Genomic DNA, 23,303 nt, shown 5'->3' with positions numbered 1-23,303 from the left:
AAGCTGGTTTTCATCGCCGGCATGATACCGACTGTGCTAATGTCCATCAGTTCCTGGAAATAATGGCTTCGTCTTAGTGAAATACTACAATGTTGTGTGTGGTTATGCATAGCAGTCAAAGAGTTCGGCATGTGTGATCATGTAAGCCCGTCTGTTGCTGGAGAGCTTTGTAGCGTTACTCATCTGGACAGTACGGTAGATAACTGACGTTACTGTTGGTCAAGGACAGAGACAGACAGATCATGAGGGTTTGGAGGACCAGCCGACAGTCTGGGAAATGTGCAGCTTTTCTCGCCATCTTTATGCTAATTTTGAGCGCAGAGCTGGTGAAAACAGCCTCTGAATATGACCCCTATTACACCCTGGGTGTCAGCAGGAGTGCCAGTCAAGCCGAAATCAAAAGGGCATACAAGAGGCTTGCCAGAGAATGGTGAGTGACTGACAACCGGGCCCCTAATGTCAGCCCATCATATCTTAGCTGACAGTCAGCATTTCACATTTGGCATGAACTGCTGTTAGTATTTGCTTAACCCATCACTGTGTAGGCCTGTTTCAGAACCTTAAATGTAACCCTCTTTGAATCTGCTGGTAATCCGTAATGTCACCCTTTTGTAGGCACCCAGATAAAAATAAGGACCCTAATGCTGAGGACATGTTCATCAGGATTTCTAAGTCTTACGAGGTGGGTGAAAAGGGATCATTAGGCATTTTAACATGGTTCATTTAATTCACTTTCACTTTCTTTATCATAGTCTCGTCCCCATATTGCAGACATTACTGTCAGAGCCTTATCGTTTCCCGTTTCCTGTTTTGCACACAGATTCTATCTAATGAGGAGCGAAGGTCCAACTTTGACCGGTTTGGGCAGAAGGATGAAAACCAGCACTTTGGCCAGTCACAGCATCATGGTTTCCGCAGCTTTCACAGCAGCTTTTACTTTGATGAGTCCTTTTTCCATTTCCCCAGGTACCCTCTGCTGTCAGTGTAATCTGGGCTCCTCTTTGTGTTTGCAAACCAAACAAAAATATATATATATAAGCAGATTCCTTACATACATCACACATCAGTTCATACACTGAATACATCAATTTTGCCTTTTACACATATTTAGACTTGATCCTGTTATTCTTGTTCTTTCTTTTTTTGGAGAAGCTTCTCTGTCTCATGAACACTAATTCAACCCAAGCAAACAAATGAAAGTTACAGTTGCAGTTTACACTCAAGCTGTGTACTGTTAGCATCTTTGAGGTTAGATCTTAAAACACTTCATGTTTTTCCCTGCTTTTCTCCAGGAACAGAGACTTTTCAGACAGCAAGTACATGCTTCGCCTTGCACAGTTTAACAACGAAGTCCTTCCAGACAGCCACAAGAGGCCATACCTAATAAAAGTGACCTCAGAGTGGTGCTTTGCATGCATCCATATCGAGCCAGTGTGGAAGGAGACCGTGCAGGAGCTGGAGCCTTTAGGTAAGGATATCAGTGTGTCCTAACACCATCTGGGGATAAAGGCATCAGCTCACAAGATTAATGTCTGCACAACTGCCCATTAGGGCAACAGTGTTGAGATGCTTTACTGAGAGCCTTGCACTTCTTTAATTATTCATTATGGTTTATTTGTTGTTCTTGGTTTCTTGAAGCAAAGAGTGAAACAAGAGAACTCAACTCTATATAATGATTGTGAATAGCTGAGAGTTTGGCTTATTAGAAGCACAGTTAGTCTGTATCAGCCGTCTTGCTGTTTATGCAACCCTCTTGCACCGAGCTGATGTCACCTGTGAGAACAACTGGGATTTACATAGAATTTCACAAGGTGGATGTTACAACTGTTTAACAAAAGTCTCTTGCTTTGCTTCAAGATTCAAGGCCTTTATTGTCACTATGCAAACATAACAAAATTACAGCGATACTAATCTCCCGTGGCACGTAACATTTAGATGGTGACAGAAATAAAAAAGAAAACAAGTAAAATGTAAGAAGTACAAATGATTAAAAATTCTGCACTAACAAAGCTAAAAAGAACAGCAAGAGTGAGGGCGCGTTAGCAGTTTTATAGTACTGGACAGAGTGCAAAATGATTACGCAAGTTCTAAAATGTTGATAAAATAAGTCATGTACCCATATAAATATGTCTATCTGAAGGATGAAAACATGACTGTACGTGAGATACAGAAGAAGCATAGCTCTGAAGGTGCCTGCCTCATGGGGCGAGCATAATAAATAGCGTCTAAGGTGTGTGGAGGGTCCTTTATTTGTCTGTCAAACAGCTGTTGTGACTCACCTACAACTGCTGAGGTTTTGCCATCCCAAGAAATCCCAGCTTCAGAAACCTGAAGTTGGGGACTATCTCCATGGCTTCTTTCATTAATGTATAGATTTTTTTGAGGTGCATGTGTGGTTTATTTTGTAGCCCAGATGTCTACAATGATCTCTTTGGTCTTTGTGTTCACACACCATACTATTATAATTTGAACCTTTTCCCTGTGTGCGTCATTTAGGAGGCTACTCGTGATTGTATTATTTGCAAACTTAACAGTGGTGCTTGAGTCTGGACGGGTTCGGTAATTAGTGTAGCTTCTGATGCTAAAGCGGTATTAAGTACTGTGCTGTTCAGGTCATTTTATGACTTAAACTAGGGAAATAGTAGTTCTTCTTAGAGGCTTTAAGAGTCTCTTATTCCTGAGCTTCACAGTAGTTGTTTAGTGAAAGTGAAAATCAATCTTAACTCTTTACCTCGTAAAGACGACATTTAAAATCCTCTCCGGTGTATATAAGTAAAGATCATTGGAATATTTGTTCCAAGACTAGCCCCAGTAAGCTGTATAGACCTCCTTCGCTAAACCTCTTATGCACACACAGTCATTTTTTTTCTGGAAGCAGGCCGAAATATGACAGAAACCTGAAACTCAGTTCAGAAAAGAGAAACGAGGGTTAGCACTACCAGGTGTCCAAGGGGAAAGAGCTGAAATAAGATTTACTCACATCACTTGCATCCTTTATTATTATAAACAGATTTAGCCATAGATATATTTGAATACAGAGCAATTTGCCATCAGCTTGTTGTAAGTGAAAAAAAAAGGTTTCATTCAATGACATTAACTCACCATGTAAAATTATTGGATGATAACAAATCTGCCAATACTGTTTAGGATTTATTTATTTCTTTTTAACTTGCTGAGGCAGAGGATTTGTTTTACTCTAGTATGCCAGGTCCAACTGTAATCTGTTGTTATTTTTACTCCAGGTGTAGGCATCGGTATTGTAGACCTGGGCTTTGATCGGGCTTTGGCCAAGCAGCTGGGAGCTTACCGTGCTCCCTCCATCATCGGGGTGGTGAACGGAAAAGTGACCTTCTTCCATCAGGCAGTGGTGCGGGAGTTCCTGCGACAGTTTGTTGAAGATTTGCTGCCCCAGAAACTGGTGATGAAGGTAACTAAAACTGACACAATTGTGCTGCTACTGCATGTGTGTGCCATCATCAGTTTTTCTTCTGTGTTTATAGATTAGTCATCATGGCTAATAAAGTTGCAGGAAGTATATTTTTCAGCTAATTTCTGTTGTTTTTGTAGATCACTGACGATAACTACATGGCATTTCTTGAAAACTGGCATGTGGAAAATAAACCCAGAGTTCTGTTGTTTGATCAGGTCCCCATTGTTCCCCTGCTCTACAAGGTAGGAGAAGAACACATCCAGCTCCAAGCAAATAGATCACTCATTACAGAATGAGTTGTTCAGCCTGCCTCATCCCCTGCTTATAAAAAACAAAAATGCATGACGGCACATAAATAGACTCCCAACAGCAAGTGCAGAGGTCTCTGTTTTTGCAGCTCTTCCACTTAAAATTGTTCCTTTTTCCAAATAGATTAATTTTATATTTATATACCGCACAGAATTTTATCTAATTTATTTTCACCTTAGATGGTTAACAATCAAAAACTAATACAAAAGCAGCGTCATTTTTGTCTTGAGCACCCTTTCAGGCTCTAATCTTTCCATTCGACCCCACAGTTGACAGCATTCGCCTTCAGAGATTATGTGCGTTTCGGCTTTGTGGACCAGAGTGGCACAAGCAGCACCAGGCTCCTGCTGCAGTTCAACATAAACACATATGCTCCCACCATGCTGCTCTTTAAGGAAGACACGGTGAAGCCTGTTGACATCATCCAGGTACACCAGGAATATGCTGCAGCTTAAAGCCGGTTCCTTATGGTAATCGATTTAAACTTTACATAGAAGGATCTTTGTTTTTTATCAGGCCAGAGGGATGAAGCGACAGATGATGAACGAGTTTGTCTCAAACAACAAGTTCCTGCAGGTGCCACGACTGGTCAGCCAGCAGCTTTTTGATGAGCTATGTCCTGTCAAGCAGTTCCACCGGCGGAGGAAGTAAGACATTTTGTGAACAGATTAGTAGTCAATAGTCCTGCACTTATGATCCTACTTAGATTGACCTCTTGTAAACTTAGCCAAGACTGTTAGAAGAAAAATAATTTTTTTTATAACTGTAAGAAGCAGAATAGTTGGACAGTTGTCATGATGGTAATGCAAAGGTTGTGTAGCTACATTTGACTGCGGTGGCTGGGGAGCTGATTGTGAGTGGGTTGCAGGTACTGTGTGCTGCTGATCACAGGCGATGACCCAGCCTATCTCGCAGCCAATAAGGCCTTCCTGGACTTCGCCTCAGCCAACAGCAAAGATGTGCTACGGTTTGCATATGTCTACCAGCGTCAGCAGCAGCCTCTCTGCCAGGCATTGCTCCAAAATCAGGGAGCACACTCTGCTCAGGTCAGTGGTCAAAACACACACAGTCCATACTTTACAAAAGCAATCCCCAAAGTCAAGAGTTCTGCAGCCCGCTTAAAAACCAGAAAATCTTTTTTAGTGGCTGTTATTACTGCGGCCCACCCCGGCCAACGCTTTGGGAATCACTGCTTTGTAACAATCATCACTTTTCTGTCTGTTATTGCTACAAAAAAAACAAAACCTCAAGGACATCCTGCACTTTTTGGCAAACCACCTTCATATACCCAGAACAACTTGCAATGGAAGATCTCTCTGATACGATGTGTCACATTACCGATATGTGCAGACTAAAGATGGTGCAGCGCCTCAAATTACAGTCACAGTGCTCCTAAACACTGACAGGTGGTGATTCTCGAGAGGCGGAGCCAGACTGGTAAAGTCCTGTACCGCTCCGTGAGCGGTGGCTGGAATGGCAGCGAGGAAGACAAGTACCACCTTCATGAACAGCTGGAGCTCCTTCAGAAGGACCCCACCTATCTGACTTCAGACGCCACCTTACCAGAACTCAACAACGAGATGGCCCCCGTAAGTGCCAGCGTAGATGCTTTAGTCGAGAGCCTGCCAGGCTGGGTCTGCATGGGCATTCACACATTCATCTGAGGGTGAACTTCATTGAATTATATTTTTGCATTAATGTCCTTATTTTTCCCTTACCAGATTTTTATCATTCGGTGGATGAATGCTGCTTATGATTACATGCTTCAAATATACGATGACCTTCTCTACTCAAATTGGTAAGACAATACTGATCCAGGGAATCTGCTGAGTTCACTGTAAGAAAGAGACAGTCAAACAATGTTTGTTTTTCCTGATATTTTTGAAATGATTAAGTAAGTGAATCATTCTGTATCAGAATGAATATGAACATTGAGGTGGCTCTGTATGTTCTTACGTTCTGTCTTTAATTACAGCTGTAACGCTGCTCCTCTAAAGTGTATCAACATGTAGAGACAAAATTAGCTGAAACTCCTTTTTTTACTTCATTTTTTTCCTGCAAGGCGAGAGATGATGCCTATTCTGTCCTTGATCTTCTCAGCTCTCTTCATTGTTTTTGGCACCGTCATCATCCAGGCGTTCAGGTGAGGTAGACCCTGTTGGCAGACATGCACACTGAAACTTGACTGGTTGGCAGGTGCTTGCAGATGTTGAGCTGAGTCAAACTCTGGGAAAATATCATGATCTCAAAAGACTGATGATTTTCTTTCTTTGGTATATTTTCAGTGAGCCGGGTGAGAGCAAACCCCAAAAACCAAAACCAAAGCCAAAGGAGCAAACACGAACTGAGGATGATGCATCGAGCAGAGCAAGTACCTTCAGGTAATGTAATGACAAGTATAAGAGCCACTCTCATACCTTCCATGAGCGACTCTAATTGGAAATAATGCTTTTGAAAGCATATTTTGAAATTTTGTAGGTTTTTATCTAGCAGGCAGGATCATGGATGATTCCATGTGACCTAATAGAATAATGTTTGTGCGTTAATAGTTTCTCAGTCCAATACACCAAAAACCTTTGTCAAAAGAGAGTGCAGGTATGGGTCATTTTTGTTAGATACTTTTTTTATGCTTGAAGGATTCTTAGGTCACTTTGAAGTGGTGTAAAAAAACAAAAACAAAAAAACAAACAAACAAGGAGAAACATGAAACTGCACTAAAAAGGATTGCAAAAGAAGGCAGTGTGCAAAGAAAAACTTTGAAAGACCTCCGAGAAAGCCTGGAGAGCTACTGCTCAAGACTAACTTTGAAACTCACAAAAACATTTGGCTCTTTGGAAGCAAAATATAAAGAAATGAATAATGACTCAAAACCTTTGCACTGTACTGTATATGGACATGAACTACAAAAGCATATTTCATTAGTTTTTCCTCTTTGGTTTGTGTAGCCGTCCTCCAAAAAAGGACTTTGTGGAGGTGACAGAGCTAACAGGCATTACATACACCAGCAACCTTGTCAAGCTGAGGCCTGGCCACATCAATGTCCTGCTGGTGCTCACCAATGCTTCCAAGAGTGCTTTGCTCCGGAAATTTGCCAAGGAGGTTTTCTCTTTCTCTGGGTAAGTGTGGAGGTTTTACTTTTCATGAGTCTAAAGTGGTATCTGCTATACTATTGATCTGGCCTGCTAATATCCTCCAATGGCTATCCTAAATCCTAAATCTCTTTGCTGCCTATCTGCAGGTCTGAGACCCTCCACTTCTCCTTCCTCAACGCCGATAAGCATCGCCACTGGATGTCATCACTCCTTCGCTTGGATCGTGATGGTGCGCAGAGCCAGAGCCATTCAGATGACGAGGAGGAGTCTTCCAACTACATGGGCTATGTCCTGGCCCTGAATGGCCACAAGAAATATTTCTGCCTCTTTAGACCCGTGTTCACAGGGGACGATGGCAGCGATTCATCTTCTGATACCTCATTCTCCTCAGACAGCAGGAGGAAGTCCCGTTCCAAGTCAAGGTCTAGCTCACACTCCCGGTCGCGATCCCGTTCCAGGGAGGATGGATCCAGCTCCAGGAGAGGCTCCAGCAGGGCCACTAGCATAGAAGTCCACCATAAGCTTGACAGGCTGGGACTGTGGATGGAGAGGCTAATGGAAGGGACCCTGCCCAGGATACGTGTCCCAGCATGGCCCACGCTTTTTGACGACACTGCAGAGGGCTGAAGCTGAATTAAGAAAATTAGTTTTCAGGTTTGTTTGTTGTTGTTTTTTTTTAAAAGCTCTATTTTGCAGATGTAGTTTGCCACTGAACTGTTGAAACCCAGTGTTTTACAACAGCAGAATGCGCGTTCTTAATTGTTTTGTTAACGTGTTTACATCCACACAATGCATTACGGCTCAGACGTTAGCTCTAGCTAGCTGTGAGTGCAAAAATGTTTATCTACATTCATGAGGTTAAACTCATGCAGCATGGGAGATGTGCGTTTATTTCTGTCTGCTCAAGGACTTTAAAACCACATTGAACCTCTGAACTTTCCATCCACTGTTAACACCTCCCTAGAGTTTGATCTTTTAACGTTATGTCCCACTGATGGAAAAATCTGACACTTCAGAGGCTTTCTTTGGGAGCAGGCTAATGATGGCATGCAAACTGAAATTGTTGCACTGTTACAGATGATTTGTCTCTGTGGGATTGCAGGATCCTTCAATTGAATTTGATTTTGTACTTTAGTTTGCTATTCATAGCTGACATCGCTTTCAGACAAACAGAACTTACACAGCCTCAGAACACCCAATAACAGGGTGAAATGCATATTGATTAACCTGCTTGAGGCTGATTTACCTGTTTTGTTTGTTACCTCCAATCAACAGGAACAATAAATCAAACCGTATATTTGTCCATTTTAATACTTGGCCCTTTAACCACAGCAGATGTTAATGCATGGAATAAGTAGACCTAAAATCACATCATAAAACTCACCCTTGTCTCTGTAATAGAATAATTTGCTGCTCAACAAATAATAATTGTATTCTTCTATGTCTTTTGGAAGTCATTCTAACTGTATAAAATGAAGTGTAACTAAATTCCTTTTTAAAACGGTTTATTTATTAAAGTGTGCAAATATGTTTGACCTTGATATCTCTGTTGTTTGTGCTTCTTTTAACCGACACACATTGTTTATGTATCTACACAGTACTCATCATATACAAGCGGGCAAATGGTTGACTAATTGAGTCAGATGCATTGTTTCCACAGTATATTTTTAGCATCACTTGGTATTTAGAGTACACTTAAATATTTGACATTGTTTACATTTCAACAAATAATACAAGAACAAATATTGACCATAAATATAACTTCTGCTACATTACATCAATGCATGATCAGCATGTGCTTGAAGTACGCTGCGTGTCACGGACACTCGTGTGTTTTCGTACTAGAAGACTGGCTCAGTTGTTATTAGGAATGTAAGACACTTTCTTCTTGGTCAGGTCTTCGGGGCCAAAGGAAACTGGCAGAAGCTCTTCCACAGTCATCTTCATATACGAGCCATCAGGCTTTGACAAGTATACATCCCAGTTTGATCCAAACTGTAAACGGGGAAAGCAAAGGGCTGGAGTCTTACAGGATAGTCAAGTGTTTCACACTGAAATGTTTGTTTAATGACAAACTAGCACCTTCTAATGTGTTACACAGGCCACAAACAGGATAAATATTGGCTAGAGTGACGTGTGAGCTTGTCACTGTGTACTGTATACAATCACTGACTGGAGATTAAAGGTCCCCTTTAAACAAATCTGTTCCAAACCAAAATGAGCAGAGTTAATACCTCTCTCATGAACTGCCTGCAGCCTCCACATGGGGAAATGAACTGGTCACTCATGTCACTGAGGAAAGGAGAAGAAGAGTTTTGAATTGGCAAATAGTTGTTTACTTATATGAAATGTAGAAAGAAAAACTCATGGCTTCTATTTAATATTAGGATTCACGGCAGAATTTCACATACTTAGTTATAGTATCACTTCTCCAGCTTTTTCAAGATTTGTGACTGCTAAGGAGAAGTATCCTACAGCCTTAACTCTTCCCTAACAAACAATATACAGACAAAAAAAGTCTTAACCTGGTTTAAGAAATAACATTGGTAGTCTGTCTGTGTTTCTTAAGGTTTAGCGACGTGCACAAAGACATGCAATGTGGAGTGAGTCATAGTCTCAGACTTTGCAACAGCAGGAAGGATGCCTGCATCTGTGGAAATGGAGAACTTTCCAGATTACTGTGTGTGTGTTAATTATACGTGCTCCTTACCTGGCAATTGCAATGGCCTTGAAACGTCGGTGCCCTTCTGACACTGCCTTTGCAATAACGTTCCTCTCAGCACACATTCCCAGATTGTAACAGGCATTCTCCACATTACAACCTGCCGAAGACACAAGAATAGAAAGGGATTGTTTTTGGCAACATGAGCAATAAACGGGGTTCTTCACATGGTAAAAAACATTCACAGCTGTTTACCAGCCTTTTACCCTCCCCAGACATTCCCACTGAGGGACACTTGCCAAGGTTTGTACAGTCCAGTGACACTGACCTGACTTTTGTGTCTTTGCTTTACTGTAGACAGTGGTCTGACATCCCTCTCGGTGCACACAGTGCCGTTGAAGCAAGTGATAACCGAAGGGCTCCCTTAGCTCGCGGGAACGCTAAGATGTGTTCCTTCTCAGAAATGTGATTTAACTCAGTCATGTGGAATTATAAAAAGCTGAGGATGTAGAGCCACACGATAAATAATAAACCTTTATCTGAGCTTTCCGCACCAAGTCCAGACATTTGAACTGTCAGGTAATCATTAACACAGCGGATCAAGACAACTCAGAACAAACTAATGTGTAATTTCTTGTGCATTTCATTTGGATAAAACAAAAACAAAGGTAAGAGCTGGGAGGTTTTGTCATTTCTCACTCGTGTGTGGAGATCTTGCACCATAAAGAAGCAAGAATTGACTTGACTCAGATACAAACAGCATAATAATTTAGCTCACGTCTTCCTGTCTTTCACTATATACTTTTCAGGGTACAATTATGCTAAAAGTTACTTTTGTGTTTTGGTGCAACAGCATTCATTCAGTAAATAGTAGCCAATAACTTGCTTTTGTGTTCACCCCAAACCTAAAACCATTACCTTAAAGCTTCATATGATATACATGCATCTACTAAACAACAAGTTTCACATGAGACTTACCTGTATGCACACTGTTGTCAAGGGTGAGCAGCGCAGCCCCGACTCTGAATTTGCTGTAAGGACAGTAGGTTTGCTCCTTCGCCTCGTGGGAGAGCTGAATCAGTTTTGCAACTGTCTCTTTGGAAACATGTTTAATGTCACGATCCTCAATATGCATCACCTCACTGTTGGACTGGGTTCCTGCCATGATTACGGTTGTATTTTCTAAGATTTCTTTTAAAGTTGGTGTGTGAGCCTGTTGCAGCTCAGCTTTAAATGTGAATGGGACCGAGGGAAAGGGGAGAGGGCACAAGCAGCCAATCACTCACCAGAATGTCAGCATGCTGTCATAAAGAAAGGGAGGTGTTGTCCCTTTGTGACTTTTGTGCAGATGTGACATGAAACCGGGGTTTGGGCAAGACTCTGACTTAAGTGTGACTCACCTGCCTGACCGGATTCTGAGGAAGTTTCGTAGTGAGTTTTAGTTTTAGTTTAATGACCGAAAAAAACACAGGTTATTCTCAGAAAATGTTTATTTAAGGTCCATATGTTTATAGTCAGTGGACAATAGAAGGTTTCAAAGAGCAAAAACAATTCCTGAAACAGACGTTATCCAAAATCTATGACAATGTTTTCATTTCTGTATAACACTGTAATATAACTGTAACATAAAAAAGTGTTTTTAGCAGAATGAATTGTAAAACCTGGTTCAGTTTGTATCATAACGGTGATATTCAGTCAGTGGGACTAAAAGTCAGTCAGGTGTAGGTTCCAGGTAATTTAGCTTTAACAAATATATCTGTGATTATATAAAAACAATTATATAAAAGATAAACATAGCATTTTTGGTCCTTCAGGAGCCATTCAAGTTTGTTTCTTTTTCTTCTTCTTTTTTTTAATCAAGGTAGAATTTTCTGTTAGCTAGTGGTAAGGATTGTTATTAGCTGTTCTCAATAACCTGATTCATCCATCCAATGTAGTTTCTGACCTTGGTGTAGACACCAGGGTAGTATGAAATCGCACAGCCAATGCCCCAAGATACAATGCCTTCAAATTTACCGTTACAAATAAGAGGTCCTCCAGAATCACCCTGAAAAAGGAAAAGAAAAAAAAAAGATTTCAGGGTGTTTGTTACCTGATAGGACAAATTTTATTTGTTTATTTTTAAAGGAAATACAAAATCTGCAAAGTCCAGCAACCATTAGAAGTGATATTGCTTTTGTTAGTGGGACATTGTTGCTGCTGTTTGGCAATTTAAAGTTTACCGGATTACTCCATTAAAAAGCAAAAACAAATGCAAAGTCATCAGTGTAAAATAGACAAACTGAAGTGTCCATTTCCAAGTCTTGTATCATTCTTTTGTATTTAATTTTTGTATTTACATATGTTACCTGACAGGAGTCTCTCCCGCCACTCCTAGAGCCAGCACAGATCATGTTGTTTGTGATCCTGAAGGGGTAGTAATTCCAGCAGCTGGTGAACAATTCCACCTCCACTGACCTCAGTTCGGGGGATAAACTCTGGCCGTACATCCAGGTAACACCCCAACCACTAACTGTGCAAAGATTCAGGTTTTCCAGTGGCAGAGAGTTAGGGTCTGGCAACGAGGCTGGCTCGACCATGTCATTGATGATAGCTGGACGGTCCAGCTGACCCACAAAAAACAAATCCTTCTGTCAGTCAACATTGTCTACATAGCATACATAATATAACGTTCAGTCTATCATTTAACAGTGTCATATTTAGCCATAAAAGCTAGTTTTCTTCTGCAGTCCCTGCCAGGTTGAGAGAATGATTCAGAAAAAGATGCAAAAGCATGTTAACACAATTATTATAAAATCACAGTTAGTGAAAACTTCAGATTATGACAACACATTTTATTAGCTAATAACTACTGTTTTATAGATTTGGAGACAGAGGGTATAGTGGGTATAAAATGAACTTTGTGGAAACGTTTACTGAAACTCGGTAAAACTTAAAGGAATCATAGTGCGAGGTACAGTAATGTGAAAAGGAAAGAGTTCTCTGGTAAAAACTGAGTACACCCTCACTGCTTCCATAGCAATTAAGAGGATAAGTTGCAGGCATGTCTGGAGCATTACATTTTAGACTCTCTAGGCCTCAGTGAGCATGTTAAATGTTAAAGTTCATGACAAACAAGCTATACTTGTTTATACCCAACCCAAGTCATACATATGACTTAAGTTTGCAAAATAGACTCTGAGGAAACAACAAGACTTCCTGCAACAATGAAGATGTTTGGCCATAATTTCACAGCACCACGTGTTGCAAAAATCAAAGACAGCACAACGACCATGAACTCCTCTGTATAGCAAAGTATTCTAGAGTCACTGGCTTATGTACCAGGACAATGATCCCAAGGGCAGTAACATATACAACAGAGTGGCTGAAAATGAAAAGAATCGATTGGCCAGTCAAAGTTCAGACCTTAGCCTGACTGAAATGTTATGGCAAGACCTTAAGAGAGCTGTGCAGAGGGAATGCCCACAAAGTTCAACGAACTGAAGCAAAGTGGCAAAGTTAAAACATAAGGTTTAATGACTATTATGGGTTTTGTTGCCACATAATAGTTTATGCCGTTTGACACACTTGCATACTCAATCATCCAGGTAAGGAAATCCCACAAAGTAGATTCTGTTCTGTAGGATTTTCAGTGAGAGAAACGTTTCGTCACGTATCCAAGTGACTTCTTCAGTCTCAGCTGACTGCAGGTTTCCCCAAACTTATAAACAGTACATTCCTATAATTATCGAAACTAGCACAACAGGCTGTGAGGTCAGTTTCATGATCATTAATATGCAAATTGTCATGACCATTGATAAATGTCCATGGATACTATTCACAGAGAGTTGAGGAATGACAGCACTCACAGCGTTGTAAGAGGGTGAATATTAAAGATTGTGACCTCCTGGTCCGTTGTTATTCAATGGGGCTAGTTTCGGTCATCAAACCTGCAGTCAGCTGAGATTGAAGAAGTCACTTGGATGAGTGACAAAAGGTTTCTGCCTCGGGAAATGCTATGTCCAGACGAACAGAATCGACTTTCCGCGACTGCTGGAAAACATTTTATTGTTGGCTCAATGAGGGATTCATCATCAGTCAGGAAATTATTAATAGAGCTCAGCAACACAATTACACAATCCTCTATAAAGGACAGATGTAATACTAAATAAACTACATAGGTAATTTTGTTTACCAGCTTAAAGACTTTTCTTCTATCTATTATCTAGAATGGAAGATAAGGGAAGGGAAGGAAAACTACAGCAGGAAGACAGAAGAGCAGCTGCAACAGTACAACATCAGAGGGGTTTGGAGCAGCCTGAAGACAAGCTCAGGACAAAAACCAACCCCCCAGGCTGCAGGAGATTTGGGGTGGGTGACCTAAACAAATATTTTAATAGGTTTGATCAACCACCCACACCTCCCCCAGCATAGTCCCCCCTGCTGCAATCTCCCTCATCTTCAGTGACTGCCTGTCTTTCATCTCACACCTCCCAGCCATCACACTCACCCCAGGCTTCTGTGGACTCCAACATACACCACCCCTCCCCCAAAATCCACTCTATCTATCTCAGCACTTCAAATGAGGAACGAGCTTCGCAAGATCAAGGTGCGGAAGGCTGCAGGTCCAGATGGCATCAGCTCCAGGGTCCGGAGGTGCTGTGCAGATGAACTGTGTGGCATCCTAGGTTATCTGTTCAACCTGAGCCTGTTGCTGGGCAAAGTACCACAGCTGTGGAAGACCTCCTGTGTGGTACCGGTACCAAAGAACTCCCATCCCAACGACCTCAGCAGCTATAGGCCAGTAGCCCTGACATCACATCTGATGAAGACCCTCGAGAGGTTGTCTCTAAACCATCTGCGCCCCCTGGTGAGGTCTTCATTGGATCCGCTGCAGTTTGCTTACCAGCCTGGCATTGGGGTGGAGGATGCCATCATCTACCTCCTGCACCGAGCTCTGACTCACCTGGAGAAGCCTGGAAGCACTGTGAGGATCATGTTCTTTGATTTCTCCAGTGCTTTCAACACCATCCAGACACGACTTCTGAGGGACAAGCTGGAGCTATCAGGAGTGGACCACCACATGTCCCAGTGGATACTGGACTACCTCACAGAACGCCACAGTATGTGAGGACACAGGGCTGTGTCTCTGATACACTGGTCTGCAGTACGGGGGCCCCACAGGGAACTGTGCTGGCACCATTCCTCTTCACCCTCTACACTGCAGACTTCTCCATCAACTCCCCAAGCTGCCACCTACAGAAGTTCTCTGACGACTCTGCTATAGTCGGCCTCATCATAGGTGAGGACGACTCAGAGTACAGACAGTGAACTCTGGACTGGTGTCAGCAGAACCACCTGCTGATCAATGCCGGGAAAACCAAGCAGTTGGTGGTGGACTTCCGGAGACGCAGACCCACCACACTGACACCGGTGAACATCCAGGGAGTGGACATCGAGATAGTGGACTCGTATAGGTACCTGGGTGTTCACCTGAATAATAAACTGGACTTGAGCCACAACACTGATGCTCTTTACAGGAAGGGTCAGAGCAGACTCTACCTGCTCAGGCGGCTCAGGTCATTTGGAGTCCAGGGAGCGCTTTTAAAGACCTTTTATGACTCTGTGGTGGAATCCATCATTTTTTACAGTGTTGTATGCTGGAGCAGCAGTTTATCGACAGCTGAGAGAAAGAGGTTGGATAAACTCATCAGGAAGGCCAGCTCTGTTCTGGGATCCACCCTAGATCCAGTGCAGGTGGTGGGAGACAGGACTCTGGCCAAAATAACCTTTCTGATGGACAGAGTCTCCCACCCCATGCATGTAAATGTTGCTGAACTGCAGAGCTACTTCAGTGGCAGACTGCTGCATCCTAGATGCATGAAGGAGCGTTTCCGCAGGTCCTTCCTCCCTGCAGCTGTACAATCAAAACTGCTCCCAACAAACATAGATGTTTACATCAGCGCTGTAACTTGCACTAATCAGCTGAACAACTACCACTGTTATAACTACTTTTCTCAGTTTATATGCACTAACTTATTGGAAGTTACATGTCTACTTTTTAATGCACGGGTACAATAGAAAATCTGTACTTTTCTAATTATTCTAAATATTCTTAACTATTTAAACATCTTTAAGCATCCTGCTCTGTTTGCACACTACAACCTGGGTGTGCCACTTATCTGTACCTCCCATCCCAAGGTAAATGTCTAGAAACAGTAACAATAAATCATGAGGTCTTAGTCATGGCTGTCCCTTACCTTAAGCAGCATGATATCATTGTCAAGCATCCAGTAGCTGTACTGTGAGTTTTTAACGATCAAGGAGACGTTGAATATCTGCTCCAATCCATTCCACTGGGTGAGACTGTGCTGACTCAGGACCACTTTAATCGTGTGACTCCTACAAGAGGGGAAGACATGAATAATTGTTCAGCTGATCAAAGACACACAAAAGTTGTCCAAATATTTAAAAAGGAATAAATGTATTAATAATTATAATGATAGCACAAAACATTGATGTGCTCTGTATTAACATATGAATGCAAGGTTTTGATCAGTGTCTGTGCTCCTGATGTACAGCTGCAGTAACTTACGCCCTCCAGCAGTGGGCAGCAGACACCACCCATTGCGGGTGGATGAGGGTGCCTCCACAGAAATGGGAGTTGCTGTACAAGAGGGAGGCTTGATATTTGATGGTGTAAGGGTTTACCAGTGTACCCCCAATTATTCTGTTCCCATATGCACCTAAGATACACAGAGACAAAGGATTATGTCAAAATTTTCTATACATATAGGGGTATTTTCTTTGCAGTGACCCTCCATGTTCACAGACAGTGGCTTTCTCCAGTGTCCATGAGCAAAATCAGACCTGTTTCAATGCAGTGCTGTCAGACTGCCTGACAATTGTGGCCATTTAATATGGATTTTGCATTGTTTTTGTATTTTTTTAATCATATAATGTACTGTAAGTATTTTTATGTTGAGAAGACATTAAACCTAAATTGTAGTCGTTTACTTGTACAGTTTTTCACAGAAAGGTGAACTCCTTTGCATCTTTAATTCTGAAAGGCTCAGCCTCTCAGAATTAAAGATGTTTATACCGCTCACATTACTGAATAATTCAAATTGTTGTACAGTGTCCCACTGCCTCTTTTGTTTTTAATCTTTAATTGCAACTACCTTAGCTTTTGTTGCTGGCATCGAATGATAATTCTCAGTTTCAGCATCTAGAAGATGGTCTTTGAATCGTATACTTTGAAATTTCCTTCCCACATTTCCCACTGAGCTTTTATTTGAATTTTGCAAAACATCCAACTTTTTGGAAACCAGATTATACCTGAAGTCAGATATTGCGTAACTGTGTAGTCAGTGTCATCGACTCACCTGTTAGTTTAGCAACAAACAGGAAGGCCATTAAGAGGTGGCAGGACTGAGCCGGGTTCATCATAGTAACTGGTGCAAGAAGAAAAAATAAGCATCAATGGTCAGTATCACAGATCACAAATACATGAAGATGTTTTGTAGAGTGGAAAAAACAGACATTTTAATCTCATACGCTGTCAATTATAATCTGCACAGACTAATGAGGTAAAATCATCAGTTTGATTGAAAAATTCTGGTATTATTTTGCACAAAACCAAAATCCCTAAATAGGAAACTCATGTGACGTGTGCGATCATTTGTAACCAAACACAACAAGGTTGCAAGATGGTTTCACAAACATAATGACCAAATCAGTCCACGCACAGGCAGACATTAGAAACATGCCAACGCATATAAACGCAATTTGTTGTAAGTTCCTAAAATTGTAAGTGTATCCACTCCACACGCACACACACACGAATTAAAAAAAATACCAGAGCTAATAAATTATATGTATCAATACATCAAATAAAGTTGTTCACACAGGCTGCATTAGCACTCTTACTACCAGCATCATTTACTAACTATTCATCACATCTTAGAACTTTTATCTCAGAGTTTTGTGATCTATGTAGCATAGTAGTGACAGTATCAATACACAAAATCGCTACACAAACACACAACACACACGTACAAAAAGCTGCCAAGGTACTCAAAACCTCACAAAGGGAAATCTAGTCTCAACACATGTCGTCTGTGGCAATATGAACTCCTGCAAAGTTAGAATTTTATGAATACAATGGTGCGGTGAAGTTATGGGCATTAACACAGAAGTCATTCATAAAGTTTGTCCAAGTTCTACATTTAAATGGAGTCATTTGAACTTTTAATTAAAAATAAAGAAAATCCAGATTAAGCTTTACTTTCTTATTACACAATCAGCTGGTACACTGCCATTAATTCCACACCCGCGCTGCTAATGAGCAATACTATATAAGCAAGGCTTCCTCACCTTATTGGGAGTCGAGTATAAATCCGCACAGCCTGGGACACACGCTCTAACACAATCCTCTCACACCGAGACAAGTCTGAGAACTTGGGCCTCTTTTATATTGTGTTCATACCTGCCACTCTCATTATTCCCCTCCATGATACACCATTTATCTAAATGTCTCTCTCTCACACACAGAAAGGAGAGTCTGACCTAGTACAAGAAAAAAAAAGACATCCCCAGCCTTGTCTTTCATTACACCTTTCTTTCTGGGGCCTTTGTTCTCACAGCTTCAGCCTATTGTCTAGTGGTGGAGACAAAGTATTGCTGTGCAATGGTGAAACCCAACAAGCCAGAGAGATGATAAAATACACCTACCAGACATCTTGTTAGTATATCCAGTGGTGTTAGAGAGCGCAGGACAAAAGCACGAGTATGAGGACTGATATCAACCTGAGATGTGGCCGAACATATAACAGCATTTATTCTTTACCTGGACAAGGAAAAACGTATTCTCAGAAATTGCGTTAAACTGAGATGAGCGTGAGAGCATTTCCGTCTGCTTCCCCCTGCACACACAGGTCCACATAAAAAGACACCATCGTCATCTTTTTGTTCTAAAACACTTGCAGAGCGATATGATTCAGTGTTTGCTCTAAACTGTTCTTCTGGTGTTTTCTTAAAAAAGGAAAATGTAAAAGTTTTGGTGGTAAACCTTTTAAAACGTGTCACATTTTCAACCATTAGGACCCAACATTCTCAAAATGTTTTTAATAACAAGTCTGACTCTTATGTAAGCTTATGTAATTGTCAAGTGTTTGCACATATGGCCAGTTTCTAATGAATTAACCTAACATCGATGTCTGTGGGAGGAAGCCAGAGTACTTGGAGGAGAACCTTTTCTACTGACCACTCTTTTAGCCATACATTCGTACAGTGTTTTAATTTTGACAGATTATCAGATTAAGCGATTAACAGATTAAGCGAACATGCATGTCTTTGGAATGTGGGAGGACGCCAAAGTAGTGGAGAACAGTGAGAACATGCAAACTCCAGGTATCCACCAGGTTTCCAGAACCTTTTTGCTGTGAAGTAACAGCACCACTACAGTGCAGTCCTAGTATGGCAAAGTTTATTACCTGGGAAAATAAAGCATGCAGTGAGTATAGTCACTAAAGTTTACCAAAGGGGTTTATGGATGGACAAGCAGACGAGCTTAAAAAGAACAATTTCTTACCTTAACAGCTCCCCCACACCACATCTGTAAAAAACTGCAGGCTGTTCTGTTTTTGTTGGCAAATCTTAAATTTTAATATTAGACAAACATAACCGCAGTAAATACAAAACATATTTTAGATTATTTCATTTATTAAAGGGGAAAAAAAGATATCCAAACCCACATGACCCTGTGTGAAAGTAATTGCCCCCTAAATTAAAAACCACTACTTGTGCCACCTTTAGCAGCAAAAACTGGAATGAAGCATTTGCGATAACTGAGAATGACTCTCTCACATCAATGTGGAGGAATTTTAGCCCACTCTTATTTGCATAATTTTTTTTTTGTTCCAGGATAAACGTACAGTTTTTCATTTTACTTTTTGTTTCATTTTGGGGGGGTTTGGACTTGGTGGTGTGTTGCTGGTGCATTCAGGGCATGAACCAATGGTCGGACATTCTCTTTCAGGATTCTGGTCGGCTTAGGGTTAGCCATTTGTGGATAACGGATCTCACCGTGATTCACTAGAGTCCCAAAGCTTTTTCCATGCTTATAGATGGCAATGAATTTGTTTATCATTTGTTCCTGACTTTCTGTTGATCGTGGCGTGATGAGTTTCTTTTTGAGATCTTTTACCCTGCTTCACTTTATCAGACAGGCTCTGTTTAAGTGATTTCTTGATCCAACAGGTCTGGCAGTAACTAGGCCTGGGTGTGGATTGTGAAATTGAACTTAGCTTTCCAAAACATGCAGTTAATTTGTGATTTAATGGTTGTTTGATGAGCTGAAACACGTAAGTGTGACAAATATCTGAAAAAAGAAGAAATTAAGAAGGGGGCAATTACTTTTTCACAGCGCGCTAACATTTTGCAAATGTTTTATAATTAAAAACAAACTTTTTCATTTTCGTCATCATCCTTCAAACATCCTTTGAACAGTTGATTCAAATGTTGTCTTGAAAACATCGTAACAGCTTATGGGTAATGTTTTTTAGTGTTGTAGAAATGTTCACTGTCATAGCTGAGAAATCAGTGCCACAGCCTGCCTGTGTTGATTAGCCTGCTCGAGCAGGTATACACTGTATCCTTCCTCTCCTCTCCTCCCTGAGTTTTCTCTTCCCAGGTGTCATTCTCATTTAGGTTCCCAGAAGGGTTTTTTCCATTCTGAGTTCCCACACGTTGGAGCATTTCGTTTGCAGGCCATAACCTCCATATAGTCTTCACTCCCCAAGGTGTCATTGTAACTGTGAGGGTGAAAGGCGATAGCATGCTCAGCTCTCCCTCAGGTGCAAAGCCGATGCGACAAACAGGGTTTCTTTGTGTGTGTTTGCGACAGAGCAGGACAGATGACTTTGGCAAAAGTACATGCACAGTATGGATAGCTTAAAGAGGAGCATCTGCATAAATTTACATGGCAAAAAGATATTTGTGAAAATAATACCTAATTCGCCTACACTGCCAGGCACAAGTGATGATCAGTAAGCTCAAGTACTGAGAAAGGTGAGCTTCTTTAATGGCAACTTGAGGCTGTTTCCCAAAGTGAGTCGGTCCCATACAACGTCTGTAGTTAATTGTCACGGACTTCCACATTAAAAGGTTCAGCTTCATAAATAAAAATTGTTTACAGCCTGTCTTTTATTTCCATAACTGATTGATTTTAAATTTAAACTTCATATCAACTAAAACCAAAAGACCAGTGTTACTTTTCTCTAAATATTCAACTCGCTTACACAGCGAAATCCATGGATCCATTAACTGTCAGAGTTAAGACTGAATTTCAAACAATTCAAATTCAGTGTTGTTGTTGTTGTTGTTTTACAACTGTACTATGCCCTCAAATCGTGTCATAGAAGTCAGATAAGATTATACATGCTTGAAAAAAAGGCTTCACATTGAGGTCTTATGTCTATCTGATTTAAAAATATGAAGTCTGATGGATTTCTGTGTGCTGATATCATCAAGGGTAAATATTTTTTTCACCATAAATCCACACTACATTGAATTTGGAATTACTAATCATCCTTATGTAAGACTCCTCTCTAGAAATTTTCATTGCATGTCTGCCAACATTTAAAAGATTTATGACACAAAAATCACACAGTTGACAGGGCGGATTAGGAGAAAAAGAGAATCCTGTATTTAAGATAAAGGTAGGTGTTTTTATAAATATGAAGCCTTTCTCTCTTCAGCTTCTCAGTAGAGGATAACCTTATCTTCCCAAAAGATAAAAAAAAACTATCTATATATAACTATATGTAATACTGCAGTTGTAACGCTGTAATAGCAATGAAAAGAGAACGGAGCACTTTGCAGTTTTCCAAATGTAATTGTCATGGATCAAATGACACAAACTTCAGTAGGAACCCATCCTTTCAAACCACTCAATCATATCAAAACGAGCCATCACATCATTGCTTTGTTCATACAAGTATTGCACATGGTTAATCTGGTAGAAAAGTGTATTTATATACTCAGTGTAATATATACTGTACCTAGAGAATATAAGAGTGGTTAGTTCCATTACTTCTAAAAATATCATGTGAATTGCATGATTTTATGTAATTACTATGTAAGAACACTTTTTTCATATTGTACAATATAAACACTGCTACTACTACTAATAATAATAATGAACTATGACAATGGACTCATGTTTAAATAAATTAAAACAAATTTTCTCTAAACTGTTGAAACACTAATATATAAAACAAGTATCCAAGAATATAACAGCATTTGTACCAACAATGACATTAGAGAAATACTGAATTAGAGAGGAAGAAACTTACCACACTGAATTTAAAATCACCTCAGATGAAGGAAATGAAATCTTTCGATGTTTGTTATGTATAAACATTCAATTTTACACTTTTATCATTTATGGAAAATGTCACAAAAAGTGTCAAATGTACTGGGAGAAAATTTCCAGAACATTTTTTGCTTTTTCACGCATTTTTTTACAGTGCAATTTAAAGCATATGAATGAATCAAATAGTTTTAAAAACACATTTCTCATGTTTTAATAATTATTTTAAACAAATAATGATGCAAAAACATATGTCCTGGTTTTAATTTAAAGAGTTGACATTTAGCAAATCAGACACTGGGGGGAAAAAGGTTATAACAAAACATTTTCTACCAATTCCCTGATTTTTTCTATTAATGAAAAAGAAATACGCCCCAATATAAAACTGATCATTGCTTGAATTTTTTGTAAAACTGATAAACACAACCAGTGGGAATGAAATGTATGTCTAATTATATGACGAACGAGCTAATTTACTCTTTCATAACACCTGTACAAGCTTAAAGTTGACGTTAGCCGAGGCCCAACAAGGAGCTGTATTTGGTAGCTGTCTGCTAGGCTTCATTGAGTGAGCTGAACTGGACCTCTTTACTGTGTTTGTGACGTTGATGCTTTTTTAATTAAATCAACTGATAGGTAACGTGTGGTAACTTAACACTCTGTCCTCTCATTTAAGCACAGTCACTGGCTCCAAATTATGGAGGTGGGAAGAACCATAAAGCTATTCAAGGCTTTAAAACTAAGTAACTGTGTGGTATGAGGGTGGCTTTGTCCATCTTTTGTATACAGTCAGTGGTTTTATCTCATTAGTTGAACTGACCTCTTAACAATGCATTTATATTACCATTGTATTACAATAGTTCCATACCATTTACTTGAATTATGTGCTTTGTAGCAATTTATGAAAGGGAGAAAGAAAATTACTGTATGAAGGCGGGTTAGTGTTGGCCCAGGAAACACCTGACAGTTGGAGGCCACACAAAGCTCTCCCTCTCCTATTCTGCTAGGCGAAGCATCAATTATTCAGCTTACTGTAAATGTGGGACAAGAGGAGGTCAGGCGAGATTCTTCCCTCCATGCTGTGGACGATGCTGACTTGCCAGAAGGGTGGTGATGATCATCATCGGGCTGATGATAATATGTTATTATCATTGCTGACACGGATTCAGTGATGGATGATGACTCACACAGAGAAACACTTGTGCGTAGAATACCTCTGCGTTGTCTTGGCTTTGCTACGAGTCTACACACACACACACACACACACACACACACACACGCACACACACACACACACACACACACACACACACACACACACACACACACACACACACACACACACACACACACACACACACTCTTACTCACAGAGAGAGAGACTATTGAAACATTTCAACAGGGATACGCCTGGATGATGACACAGACAGAGCACCCTGATACAGTATAGATGAACCT

General features: G+C 40.6%; 3 protein-coding genes across 4 annotated transcripts; 1 reads left to right on the top strand and 2 right to left on the bottom strand.

Annotated features, from left to right (window-relative positions):
* The first annotated feature begins 3 nt into the window (after positions 1-3).
* LOC146709244 (dnaJ homolog subfamily C member 16-like) lies at positions 4-8,372 on the top strand. The gene is made up of 15 exons (XM_085456270.1): positions 4-430; positions 616-682; positions 821-966; positions 1,293-1,468; positions 3,243-3,427; positions 3,568-3,672; positions 4,009-4,167; positions 4,256-4,386; positions 4,608-4,785; positions 5,146-5,328; positions 5,461-5,537; positions 5,802-5,882; positions 6,025-6,120; positions 6,685-6,855; positions 6,978-8,372. The coding sequence occupies exons 1-15, from the start codon at positions 243-245 to the stop codon at positions 7,456-7,458; spliced, it is 2,424 nt and encodes an 807-aa protein (XP_085312396.1). The 5' UTR covers positions 4-242; the 3' UTR covers positions 7,459-8,372.
* A 105-nt stretch (positions 8,373-8,477) lies between these two features.
* On the bottom strand, positions 8,478-10,759 carry LOC146709243 (cytidine deaminase-like). Its single transcript, XM_085456271.1, has 4 exons — positions 10,472-10,759; positions 9,542-9,653; positions 9,066-9,123; positions 8,478-8,826 (listed from the first exon to the last, which is right to left on the bottom strand). The coding sequence occupies exons 1-4, from the start codon at positions 10,656-10,658 to the stop codon at positions 8,686-8,688; spliced, it is 498 nt and encodes a 165-aa protein (XP_085312397.1). The 5' UTR covers positions 10,659-10,759; the 3' UTR covers positions 8,478-8,685.
* A 237-nt stretch (positions 10,760-10,996) lies between these two features.
* Positions 10,997-23,300, bottom strand: LOC146709242 (trypsin-like). 2 transcript variants are annotated; one of them, XM_085456267.1, is made up of 6 exons: positions 22,878-23,300; positions 16,858-16,926; positions 16,068-16,218; positions 15,733-15,874; positions 11,842-12,099; positions 10,997-11,540 (listed from the first exon to the last, which is right to left on the bottom strand). In XM_085456267.1, the coding sequence occupies exons 1-6, from the start codon at positions 22,921-22,923 to the stop codon at positions 11,391-11,393; spliced, it is 816 nt and encodes a 271-aa protein (XP_085312393.1). In that variant the 5' UTR covers positions 22,924-23,300; the 3' UTR covers positions 10,997-11,390. The 2 variants fall into 2 exon arrangements, with proteins under 2 accessions (XP_085312393.1, XP_085312394.1); XM_085456268.1 differs by lacking the exon at positions 22,878-23,300 and adding an exon at positions 18,206-18,308.
* Positions 23,301-23,303: the final 3 nt, after the last annotated feature.

This window comes from Copadichromis virginalis, linkage group LG5 (assembly GCF_057382275.1).
Source record: "Copadichromis virginalis isolate Kocher_CV1m ecotype Utaka linkage group LG5, C_Virginalis_male_GT1.1, whole genome shotgun sequence".
Lineage (NCBI taxonomy): Eukaryota > Metazoa > Chordata > Actinopteri > Cichliformes > Cichlidae > Copadichromis > Copadichromis virginalis.
Note: the sequence above shows the minus strand (reverse complement) of the source record. Positions and strands in the feature narration are given on the sequence as shown.